Source organism: Canis aureus, chromosome 30 (assembly GCF_053574225.1).
Source record: "Canis aureus isolate CA01 chromosome 30, VMU_Caureus_v.1.0, whole genome shotgun sequence".
Lineage (NCBI taxonomy): Eukaryota > Metazoa > Chordata > Mammalia > Carnivora > Canidae > Canis > Canis aureus.
In genome coordinates this window covers 43868868-43881604 of record NC_135640.1, presented here as the reverse complement: position 1 = coordinate 43881604, position 12737 = coordinate 43868868, and the positions used below count along the sequence as shown (strand labels likewise).

At 49.3% G+C, this 12737-nt stretch overlaps 1 protein-coding gene and 1 long non-coding RNA gene across 9 annotated transcripts in view; one reads left to right on the top strand and one right to left on the bottom strand.

The window, feature by feature from the left end:
- Positions 1-12737, bottom strand: part of PCNT (pericentrin) — a 101593-nt gene that overhangs the window by 24136 nt on the left and 64720 nt on the right. For 7 of the 8 annotated variants that reach the window (XM_077879488.1, XM_077879484.1, XM_077879489.1 and 4 more), the window contains 6 exons: positions 12394-12546; positions 11291-11383; positions 9413-10258; positions 8371-8562; positions 1939-2652; positions 974-1076 (listed from right to left, as the gene is read on the bottom strand). In XM_077879488.1, coding sequence (XP_077735614.1) covers positions 974-1076; positions 1939-2652; positions 8371-8562; positions 9413-10258; positions 11291-11383; positions 12394-12546 — 2101 coding nt within the window. The remainder of the gene's footprint in view (positions 1-973; positions 1077-1938; positions 2653-8370; positions 8563-9412; positions 10259-11290; positions 11384-12393; positions 12547-12737) is intronic. The other variant, XM_077879485.1, reaches the window with a different exon arrangement.
- LOC144302096 (uncharacterized) lies at positions 1870-12577 on the top strand. Its single transcript, XR_013368980.1, has 3 exons — positions 1870-4495; positions 11378-11766; positions 12069-12577. It is a non-coding gene; the product is annotated as an uncharacterized LOC144302096 (long non-coding RNA).

Genomic DNA, 12737 nt, shown 5'->3' with positions numbered 1-12737 from the left:
CGATGAACTTTACTTCACTGTGGTCTAGTTTTCAAAAGCACTGAATTAAATCAATGATGACTTTTTAAAAAATCAAACCATCTCAAGAGATGGTTTGTCAATGTTGGTTGTAAAAAACCAACAACTGGGCAGCCCGGGTGGCTCAGTGGTTTAGCGCCACCTTCGGCCCAGGGCGTGATCCTGGGGTCCTGGGATCAAGTCCCACGTCGGGCTCCCTGCAGGGAGCCTGCTTCTCCCTCTGCCTGTGTGTGTGTGTGTGTGTGTGTGTGTGTGTGTGTGTCTCATGAATAAATAAATCTTAAAAAAAAAAAAGCCCAACAACTGCAGAAGTAGTTGTACAAGGTTGGAAAGTCACAGTTTGGCAACCAACCTAATGACCATCCTTGGCGGCTGACATCAGCGGGCCGGGGTCTGAGAAACACGAGATGGCAGGCATGGTCTCCACAGACCGCTGCCCGACACCACACCATCAAAAAGGAAAAATCAGAACAAAACGTGGCGGACACCACCGCGAGCCTCGTGCCAGGATTCCCTGGGAAGAGCCCCGCACCCACGTGCGAGGGACACCTGGGACACCCACGCTGACGACTCGACTACAGATACCCACACAAGACGCAGGAGCTGCTGGCAAGGGGAGGGCCTCCCCCCACACTGCGGGGCCCAGCAGGCGCATCTCAACGCCTCGTAGCACTGCGTCATCTCCTCCTGTGAAAGGTGCCAGTGAGAAACACGGCAAAATCTAAGTGAGGGGGCCGCCGCAGATGCCCAGACGCTGGGAGCAGGGACCTGGTCTGTGAAGCGCACCATCGAGTTTTCCAGAGTAATACGCATCAGGCCTCCAAGGGCCACGCCACAGAGAGGGTTCGAGGTGGGCTCACACAGCAAACGCCGGCCTGGGGGCCCTCTGTGCTCTTCTGTTCTCTGAAACCGTGAAGAGGTGAAAGAAAAGAAAGAAAAAGAAAGACCAACTCACTGTTTTCACTTCCATTGCTCTTTCCTTCAAACCCAAGAGGAGAGGATCTGGGCTTTTCTTGAGCATCAAGAGATGTTACGATAAAATCTTCAACATCTTTCTCCTGTTCAAATAGGTTGTTAAATGGTCGTAAAATAACAATTTATCACCTCAGGGAGCTAAACTAGCCAGATGGAAACTTTCTAAGGCCTGAATTGATCATTTTTCCACACAGAACCCAAACATGAGTGTTTCATGCTTGTGAACACATCGAAATCATGTGCTTCTAGGAATTTAAATAAATGCAGCCATAGTTCTCTAGGAATATTTTAAAGAAGCCACCAGTATATATCTCAAATTTAAAAAAAAAAAAAAGGTTTGCAGTACTCTGTATGGGCATATGGGTGTCTCAAATAACACGTCCCCTGTAACTTGTTTTTAATCTAACCCAGGAAATGCAAAATCTCAACATCGTCATAGAAGAAAAGATACAGTCTAACTCAAAAATAACTGTTGTGAAATTAATCAGCACCATATGTAAAACCTATTAAACATGAAACACAACTGAAAATAAACCTAGAAAACACATTCTAGACAAAGAACCTGAATGGAAACTACACACGAAGGCGGGTTTGTGACTGTGCTTCTTGAGTCCGCGCTAGTGAGCGCACGCAGGCCTGGAGTGAGTATGAGTAGGACTGGTGCATCGCACATGTTTTTAAGAATAACTGAAGTCCTCTAATTGCTCATATTGCAACCGACTGAGGTTGGTGCTGCAGAGAGCTGACCGTCCCTACACATGGTTGACCAGGGGACTGCCAGCTGCGCACCCACACCTGGGCCGCTGGCCCTGCCAGGAGATGAGCCAACAATGGCCACAGCTATGATACTGCAGGCCCCGCAGACACATTCCCATGGGAACACTCTGGAGCGCCGGGCATCCCACAGACACCAAACCAGGGCAGCACCCAAGTAAGACCACTTACCACAGCCATTTGCAGCACGTGGTGGTCCGCGGAGGGAACCCGGTCTGCAGCCAACGGAGACTCTGCCGACCTGGAGGCCTTTTCTGCTGGTGACTGGCCCAGATACCAAAGCAGCTCCAACTGGTCAGCCTGGAGCGAGGCACTGGTCCTGTCCTGCAGGGAGGCGTCCAGGCTCAGGGCGTCTGAGCACGGGGTCAGGGGCAGGCTGGGCACAGGCTCCAGGGTGAGGTCCTTCCTGACAACCTCCGGGGAGCTCCAGGAGGACAGGTCCATTGCCCTGAGTGCGTTCTTCAAGGGCCCGGGCCCCTCCGTAGGGGTCAGGTCAGGGGAGCCACCGTGGAAGTTTGCTTGTAGACAACGTGGTCCTTCCTGCAACTCAACCTTATCTTCCACGGGAACATCTAGCATTTCATTTCTCATCAGTGGGTCCTGATTTCCACTCAGGTCATTTAGATCACACGTGGTCTTATCGATATGAAATGCATCAACAAGAGATGATCTGTCAGTTTCTTCACCATTACTGGAGCTATCACTCAAACTATTTTCTAAAGCACGTGAACAGGCCACCGGCTGCTGAGATTTGAAATCCTCTGTCTCAATGTTCTGAAAGTTCACAGAACGCACCAGGTGGTTCAACTTTTCTTGAAGTTCTTTCACCTGACTTATGAGACCAACTTTCTGCAGCTGACGATCTTCCAGTAGATTTTCCTTATTCTGCATATAAAAAAGAATACGCATAGAGTAAGATAGTTGAACTACACACAGTCACATCTGTCTGTCTGGTATTTACAAGCCAGTCTGAGAGGCCGTCTGAACAGTTAACAATGAGCCTCCACGAGCCCTTGGGTCCCTTCGCAGCTCTTGAGATTTCAAGCTATTTTAATCCCACGAAGGAGGCTCTCGGCCGTGAGCCCCCTGCCTACAGGTGCTTGCTGCAGAGGACTCTGGGAAGGCAGCAGAGCAGGAAGCAGCAGGAGCCTGGCGCCCCCGCGCTGCGCTACACCTGCCCGGGCTGAAGTCTGTCCGCTGTCTCCAACTCTGGAGTCTGTCCAAGGTTTGCAACTTCCCAGGGGGGCCAGAGGGTGCACATCAGCTGCTACCCAGCCCTGGACCCCAGCCCTGGAGCAGCGAGCACAGGACGAGCACAGGACGTGTGTGAGGCACGGGGGGCCACAGGGGCTGCCCCACCAATACCAGGCACCTGTGCTCTGGCTGCTGCTCCTGATCATGAAGGGCAAAGCCACTGAGGCCATTGTTGCAGCCCCTCCCACTCTGGCTGAAATGACCTCCAGGAGATTTAAAGGGTCACTGCTCTCCTTTCCCACAACAGCATTTTTCTTTTTTCTTTTTGAGGAGAAATTAGATGGGCACAGAGACAGCCTACAACAACCGAACAAGGTGCACCTGAGTGGCTCAGTGGCTGTCTTAAAATCTCAAAAAAAAAAAAAAAAAAAAACAAAAAACTAAACCAAACAAGCAAAAAACCACAATAACAAAAAACAGCAAACTATGAGAAACAGATTCAGATTTCTATATTTACTAGACTCAAATGTTCATCATTCACAACCAAAAAAAAAAAAAAAATCCCAAAATCAGAAGGCATACAAGGACACAGGAAAGCAAGGCCCATTCAAAGGAAAAATACAAATCAAAAGGAACTGTCCCTGAAAAAGACCAAATGTCAGATCTACTAGTCAAAGATGTTAAAACAGTCCTGAATACATTAGAAGAACGAAAGGAGGATGTGGAGAAAGTGAAGAAAACGATGTGTGAATAGAGTAGAAATACAAATGGAGAGAAAGAAAATCTAAATGAACAAAAAATTCTGGAGCTGAAAAGTACAATAATTAAAAATTCACTAAAGGGATTCAAAGGCAGGTTTGAGGAGGAAGAAGAAAGAACTGGTAAACTTAAAGACAGAACAATGGAAATAATCATCTCTGAGGAAAAAAAAAAACTAACAAAAGCGAATTCAGACTAAGGGACCTGTGGGACACCAGCAAACAGATCAACATACGCTTTGTGGGAGTCCCAGAAGATGTGAGAAAGGCGGCTGAAAGAATTGAGGACATAATGACTGAACACTTCCAGAACTGATGAAGACACAAATATAAACATCCAAGAAACTCAACAAACGCCAAACAAGATGAACTCAGACACCCCAAAAACACATTATAATCAAATGTGTAAAAAGCTAAAGGCACTGAGAGAGAATCCTGAAAGCAAAGTGAAGTGACTTGTCACATACAAGAATCCTCAATAACATCACCAACAGGTTTCTCATCAGAAACTTCTGAGGCCAGAGGACAGGGAGTAGTCCGTACACTGAGAGTGCTGAAAGAAAATCTGTCGACTAAAAATCCAATACCCAACAAAACTCCTTTAAGAGTGAGGAAGAAATCAAGATATTCCCAGATAAATAAAAGCTAAAGGAGTTCATGATCACTACACTTGCCCTGCAAGAAACGCTCAAGGAAGTCTTCCAGGATGAAATAAAAGGTGACTAGACAGTAACTCAAAGTCACGTAAAAAAAAAAAAATAAAGATCTCAGTAAAGGTAAGTGCATGCACAGTAATAGAAACCAGTGTATTAAACTGTACGTGTGAATAGAATTAACTGTATGTTAAAATACTTGAATTTTTTAAGAAGCTTGTGCTGTTGTGTAATAGTGGTTTTCAACTCCATATCATTTGTTTTCATCATGATTCAAAAGACATTTTAAAAAATTATTAATTAAAAGTTAGTATTATTAACTTTAGTTTGTAACTCCACATATCTTCTACACAATTTAAGAAGTTAATGGATTTAAAACAATCATTGGTTTATGTTTTGAGACACACAGGTATAAAAATGACATCAAAAGCCAACGGGATAGGAGCAAAACCTTATATAAAGGAATATTTTTAAAGTTAAGCTTGTATAGATTCAAACCAGTGTTATAATGCTAGATGCTAAATGTAATCCCTAACATAAACACATAAAGAAACCTAGCTATCCTATATAGACAAAGAGAAATGAGAAAGGGATTTAAACATTTCACCGTAAAATGTCAAAGAGAATACAGTAATGCAGGAAACCGGGGGGTGGGGAGGTGGGGCTGTAAGGCATTTGGAAACAATAAAATGATAAAAAATATGCCTCCTTATTTAGTAATTACTTTAAATGTAAATGGATTAATTTCTCCAAAACCAGAGAACAGCAGGATGGATACAAACACATGATCCTGGGGTACCCAGGTAGCTCAGCTGGTTGAACGTCTGACTCTTTTTTTTTTTTTTTTAATTTTTATTTATTTATGTATGATAGTCACAGAGAGAGAGACAGAGGCAGAGACACAGGCAGAGGGAGAAGCAGGCTCCATGCACCGGGAGCCCGATGTGGGATTCAATCCCGGGTCTCCAGGATCGCGCCCCGGGCCAAAGGCAGGCGCCAAACCGCTGCGCCACCCAGGGATCCTGAACGTCTGACTCTTGATTTCAGCTCAGGTCATGATCTCTCATGTCATGAGCCCTACTCAGCCTCCCGCTCAGTGGGGAATCTGCTTCTCTCCCTCTTCCTCTCCCTTTGCCTCTCCCCTAAGTGCATTCTCTCTCTAAAAATAAACAAAATCCTAAAATCAAACATAACCATATGATACAACCATATGCTGGCTATAAGAAGCCAAAAAAACCACAGAGCACAACAGGTTGAAAGTGAAAGGATGGAAAAGGTAATTCATGCAAATAGGAACCAAAAGAGAGTGGGGTGGCTATATTAATAATAGACAAAATAAATTTAAACCGAGAGGTTCTTTTTTTTTTAAGATTTTATTTATTAAAAAAAAATTGTATTTATTCATGAGAGACACACAGGGGGAGGAAGAGAGAGAGAGAGAAAGAGAGAGGGAGAGGCAGAGACACACACAGGCAGAGGGAGAAGCAGGCTCCATGCAGGGAGCCTAATGCGGGACAGGATCCCTGGTCTCCAGGATCATGACCTGGGCCGAAAGCAGATACTAAACTGCTGAGCCACCTGGGCTGCCCTAAAAGAGGTTCTAAAACACAAAGGGGATTGAACCAGTAATAAAAAAATCTCCCACTAAAGCAGAGCCCTGGACCTGAAGACTTACCGGTGAGTTCTACTGAACATTTAAGACTGAATACCAATCCTTCTCAAACTTTTCCAAAAAATGAAGATGGGAAAGCACTAGGCCCAAATGGGTTCACTGATGAATTCTACCAAACATTTAAGAAAGGTAAACCAATTCTCTACAGTCTCCTTTATAGGACAGAAGCAGAGGAGGGCGCCTGGAAGGATCAGTTAAGTGTCTGCCTTCAGCTCAAGTCAGGATCTCAGGGTCCTGGGATCCTCCCCAGCATCGGGTCCCTGCTGAGTGGGGAGCCTGCTTCTTCCTATGCCTCCTCCCCTCCCTTTATGTTTGTGCTCTTGCTCTTTAATAAATGAATAAAATCTTAAAAAAAAAAAAATCAGAAGAATGCCTCCTGACTTGCAGTATGAGGCCAGCATTACCATGATACTAAAGCTAAAAAAAAGACACAACAAAAACAAAAACTACAGACCAATATCCCTTATGAACATTGATGCAAAAATCCTAAAACACAAGCAAATTGAATTCAACAGTATATTAAATATATATGCCATAACCAGGTGGTGTTTATTCCTGGAATACAAAGATAGATCAACATAGGAAAACTCATCTGTGTAACATACCACATTAGCAAAATGAAGGACAAAAAAATTGCATGGTTGTCTTAATTGGCACAAAAAATGCATTTGACAAAGTTCAACACCCTTCCGTGATAAACACATTCAACATACCAGAAGGAAACTACTTTAATGTAAAAAACCATACATGAGGGATCCCTGGGTGGCGCAGCGGTTTGGCGCCTGCCTTTGGCCCAGGGCGCGATCCTGGAGACCCGGGATCGAATCCCACGTCAGGCTCCCGGTGCATGGAGCCTGCTTCTCCCTCTGCCTGTGTCTCTGCCTCTCTCTCTCTCTCTCTCTCTCTCTCTCTCTCTGTGACTATCATAAATAAATAAAAATTAAAAAAAAAAAAACCATACATGAAAAATACACAGCGTACGTCACACTGGACTCAAAGTGTGACAAACTTTCACACTGGACACACATCGCAATGAACTGGACTGAAAGATTTTCCTCTAACACCAGGAACAAAGCAAGAATGCCTGCTTTCTGGGGAGCCCCGCGGCTCAGTCGGTTCAGCATCTGCCTTCAGCTCAGGTCGTGATCCGAGGGTCCTGGGATCGAGCCTCACATTGTGCTCCCTGCTCAGAATGGAAACTGCATCTCCCTCTGCTCCTCACCCTGCTCATGCTCTCTCTCAAATCAATAAAATGTTAAAAAACAAAACAAACAAAAACAAAACAAAACAAAAAAAACGCCTGCTTTTACCACTTCCCTTCAACACTGTACTGGAAGTTCTAGCCAGTGCAATTAGACAGGAAAAAGAAATAAAATGTGTCCAAACTGGAAAAAAAAAATCATCTACATTCCATTATGATATGATCATATATATGTGTGAAAGACTCAATTAAAAAAAATCCTGAAAAAAAATAATAAATTTAAAAAATAAAAAATCCTGTTGGGACACCTGGGTGGCTCAACAGTTGAACATCTGCCTTCAGCTCAGGAACTGATTCGGGGTCCCAGGATTGAGTTCCACATTGGGCTCCCCATAGGGAGCCTGCTTCTCCCTCTCCCTGTGTCTCTGCTTCTCTCACTGTGTCTCTCATGAATAAACAAATAAAATCTTTAGAAGAGAAAAAAAATCAAAAATCAAAATAAATCCTGTTAGAATAAGTCAATACGGCAAAGTCACAGGATACAAAAATCAACATATAAAAATCAGTTGCACTTCTACACGTGAACAATGAGCAATCTGAAAAAGAAATGAAAACAATTTACAACAGCAACAAAAAAGAAGAAAATAAGAATTCACTAAACCGAGGAGATAAAACTATAAAACACTGCTGAAAAAAATTAAACATGACAAATAAATGGAAACACATTTCATGTTTAAGAACTGAAAGACCTAATACTGTTAAGATGTCAAAACTATCAGCGATCTGCAGATTCAATGCAATCTCTGTTGGCCTTGAAGGACAAGCAGCTGCGTGGGCAACGTGTCCTCCCGTGAAAACCTAGAGACAGGCCTGGAGCCCATTGAACTCCTGGGGCATCTTACAGGACAGGTAACTGAGGGCTCATTTCTCACAGGCCAGACGGACCGCAGGAGATGTGCATTTCTAGAGAATACCTAAACAAAACGTGCAGGAAATTTCAGAACAGACGTGAATAGGCCACTGCAACAACACGACGGAGCTGCCACCTAGGTAATGTGCGCATCACCTCTGCAAAAATGCCGCCGACTTCCCTACCACACAGAGCACAGCCCGTGCGCCGAGTACCTTCATCCTGGCCGGCGCTTTGCCGCGGTCCTCTGTTCTCAAGTGCATTTCGTTCTTCAGCAAGAGCAGCTCAGACTCCAGCTGCCTCTGGCAGACCGCAAGCACCGACATCACGCTGTCTTGTTTGAGCAGACCTGGGGGACCTGATGTCACCGGCAGCTCGGCAGGCTGCAAATCATCGTTCACTGCGTTCTATGACAAGCAGAAAAAACGACGACGGTGCTCGTGAGGATAAAGCTAAAGGCACCAGAAAGCCTGCTGAGCCCTGGGCCCCCTGGCTGGGGTGCCTCGGAGTCCCTGGAGCTCCAGAGCTGGCACACGCACCAGCAGGACCCCACCTCCCAGGTCCTGGGGAGCCTCGGGCCAGGCCTGCCATCTGCTCCCTGCACAGCAGGCCCGGGAAGCTTGCGGCTGGGGGCTCCAGGGCCAGCGGGACAACCCCACAAAGCTGGGGCCGACAGGAGCCGCCCTCCACAAGCTGGAAATGGCACGGGGCAGCAGGCAGGGGGCCTGACTCCCACTTCAAACCAAAGGGGAGCGCGTCCCAGAATGAATCAGCATTAAAAGAAATAGAGCAACAATTAAGACCCAGAAAGGAAAATCCAGGGAGCCCGGGTAACAAGGCCTCCTCCATATCATCGAACGTTCCGTCCTAGGACTTTGGAAACTTTAACTGACAACAATAGTAAGTTGAACATGAACCCTCCAGTCAGATTTCCCTGTGCACATGACGCCGACGTGAGGGCCTACGGACCACGAGCTTCCTATTCCTCTCTACCCAGGAGCCACCCCACAGAACCATTCCATGACTGCCCACCACACAGAGGACCGTCGCTAACATTTGAGGAGGAGACTAGGAACGGTAAGTTCTTGAGAGAACCTCCAAGCCCCAGTCTCGGCCCCCGGGGCCTGGGTCAGGGCCTCTTGCAGGTGCCATGTGCGCCCCGGCTCCCCGTGTTTGCCCCTGTACCCCACACGCTCCCCGCTCCTGACGCATGGACACCACGCCTCCAGCAAACCGGCAAGAGGGAACGGGGCCCACCTGGGGGTCTCTGACCTGGCCCTGGGCGGCCGAGGCCACCTGTCTGCTGTCCACGTCCTGCTGTGACGCTTCGTCCCGCGAGGCCTCTTTAGCCCTGGGGCCCGGTCCCTGCAAGCCACGTGCCCCCCGAGGGCGCAGGCGGGCCCCACGCGCCTGCTGCTTGTCTGCCTCCTTCTGGCACCTCAGGAACCGCTGGTTGAGCACCTGCAGCTGGCGACTGAGGCGGACACACTGCACTCGCAGCCGCTGCAGTTCCGGGGGCTCGTCCTCGGCGGCCAGGGGCTGCCGTTCCAGGGTGCGGCGGAAGCGGGAGAAGGCGGCCAGGATGGTCTCCAGCTCCGCAGAGTGGGCCAATTTCTGCCGCTTCATGGCGTCGATCTCTAAATCCCGTTCTGCAAGCCTCGCCTCCTTTGCTCTCAGGGCAGCTTCGAAGGCCTGGATCTGGGAGGCCATAGCCTGGACCTCAGCCTCCCTGAGGGCGGCGCTGCGCTCCAGCTCGGCCAGCTGCCCGGCGGCGGCCTCCTCCGCAGCCTGCAGGCGCTGCTGCAGGGCCTCCAGGGCCTGTCCGTGCCTGTGCTCCTGCTCCGCGAACAGCCGGCTCGCCGCCCCCGCCGCCGCCAGCGCCTCTGGCCCCACAGCGGGGGCGGGGACAGCGGGCAGCTCGCAGTCCACAGCAGCGGGCACGGCGGGCGCCCCGAGGGACAGCTCTTCCTGCAGCCTCTCGATGACCTCGTGGAGCTGCTCCATCTCCTCCGCCTTTTCTTTCTGCAGCCGTTGCTGGTTCTCTCGCAGGTTCTCGATGATGGATCTCAGCTCCTCGATCTCTGAGCTTCTGTCATAGGTGACCTGAGCAAAAAGCACATTCAGAGATGAAAGCCACGATTCACCCTCAGCCTGCGGCTTGGTGCGGTGACTTCACAGCTGTGGGAACAAACAAGTGACGTTTAATACTCGGAAACGCCCAATGCTACACGCCAGCTTCGTCAGGAACGTCAAGCTGCTTGGGAAGTAAGAACGCAGTTGCCGCTTCGCCACCTGCTCAGACGCCTCATGACCCCCGTGCCCGCCCCACGGGCAGGGGCAGCCCAACAGGCCACGTCTGTCTCCGTGGCGCCCCCGTACTCAGGCCACCACCTGTACCGTGTGTGGTTCGGTGACGCTTACACAATGATTCGTTAGGCTTTACTAATGGGAGACACTCCAGGTCTTGGACCTCGTTCTAACTCTGGGAGAGGATCAGGCTTGGGAACCAGCCCTGGCGAAGGACGGGACCAGCAGGCACGTGGACTGGGAGGGTGCTCGCACTGGCCGGCTGATGCCGTCCTCAACGATTTTAAGGTACAAGATGTCATTATTTGTACTTTGAAGATAAGACAACGGAAACTCACATGTCAAATATCCTGCCAAGACTGCAAAGACAGTAAATGGAAAATCAGATTGAAACGCTATGTGGCTCCAAACTTCATTCTCGCGAGCCTGTATCGCTAGCAGCCACCAACCGATTTATGCTCCAGTTAGCAATCCTCAGCCAGTTTCTTTTTTCTTTTTTTTTTAATTTTTATTTATTTATTCATGAGAAATAGAGAGAGAGAGAGGCAGAGACACAGGCAGAGGGAGAAGCAGGCTCCATGCACCGGGAGCCCGATGTGGGACTCGATCCCGGGTCTCCAGGATCGCGCCCTGGGCCAAAGGCAGGCGCTAAACCGCTGCGCCACCCAGGGATCCCCTCGGCCAGTTTCTTATAGTCCAGTGTTTGCTTCCTAAAAATTGTGGGCTTCATAACAATTCTTGGTTTTACTAGTACCCTTGGTGCCTTTCAACTCAAAATCAAACCTGACGAGCAACGGGCGGCTGCATTGAGCGCCAGGAAAGGCCTACCTCGCGGAGCGCGCCACTTCCCATCCCGGCCAGCTGCGCCTCGAGCTGCTCGCTCACACACATGATCTCCTTTTCTTTGTTTTGCAGAAATGCCTGTGGAAATACAACCACCAATAAAACGTGACGATGGGCGTGGTCCCTGACCTGGCACACGAAGCACCCGAAATAAGGTAGCTTGAAAGACGGACACTCCATTTGAAAATGGCTTCCTGTTTGGGTGTGTTCTGTTCACGACTGAGGAGGGCACCCGATGCCTGAGACTGGCTGAAACCCGGATTTCACGGACGTCACGCAGCCTGCGAGGGGCGGCACGGAGGACACGCGCTGAGTGTACCCTGGCCCCTTGGGTTCACGCCCCCACAGCTGCCAGGCACCACAGGCAAGGGCTCTGCACTGGGCCACAAAGCCATCGGCACAGCCGTCTCTTTACAAGCTGGACTCTCTGCTAGAGCTACAAGAGGAGATTTAAAAACAGGGTATTTTGGGGGCACCTGGGTGGCTCAGGCGGTCACACATTCCACTCCTGGTTTCGGCTCAGGTCGTGATCCCAGGGTCCTGGGACCGAGCCTCACGCTGGGCTCCACGCTCAGCGGGCCGTCTGCTTGGGATTCTCTCCCGCCCTCCCCTGACTCTACAATCAATCAATCTTTATTTCATCCTGCTCGTAGCAAGGATTAATGAGCAACTATGTAATGCAAGTCACCGCTTCTAGAACAAGGTAACGACCCTGTAACGACCCAAATTAGGTCAATGGTGATGATTCATTTCCTCCTCACAGTTCTGCCATCAGAGAGGTTTGTCTCTTGTGCCGTGTGACTCCAGCCAGCGTCCTCTCAGAGCCACTAGCAGGACGCAGAGGACGGCGCGGGAGGACACAGGCCACCATCACCCATCACCCGCCAGGGAGGCTCTGGGTTCTGCCCCCGACTGCACTTTCCAGAGCTGCCCCAGCTGCCGACCTCAGAACGGAAGGCAGGTGCCTCCTGAAACGGCAGAGGACCATCCCCGGCCTCACGTCTGCAGCCCATGATCCACGGTCGCCCGGGGGGCTGCAGCACTGACACGACCATGAACCCGGCTGTCTGGGGGTCTCCCCGGCGCACCTTCAGGCTGGCGTTCTCCTCCTGAAGTTCCCGCACACTGACGGCCGCACGGCTGCTCTGCGCGTCTAATTCCAAGTTCAGGTGCAGCACTTCATCACTCTTACTTACTAGGTCATCTTTCATCTTTCCTAATTGTTCTTTTAAATCCAAAACCTTTCATTAAAACAAAAAATATTAAAAATTATTTAATGTTCTAAGTCACTCAATAATTATTAAAAATTACTTTACATTGGGGCCCCCGGGTGGCTCAGCAGTTTAGCGTCTGCCTCCAAGCTCAGGGCGTGACCCCGGGGTCCCAGGATCGAGTCCCACATCGGGCTCCCCGCAGGGAACCTGCTTCTCCC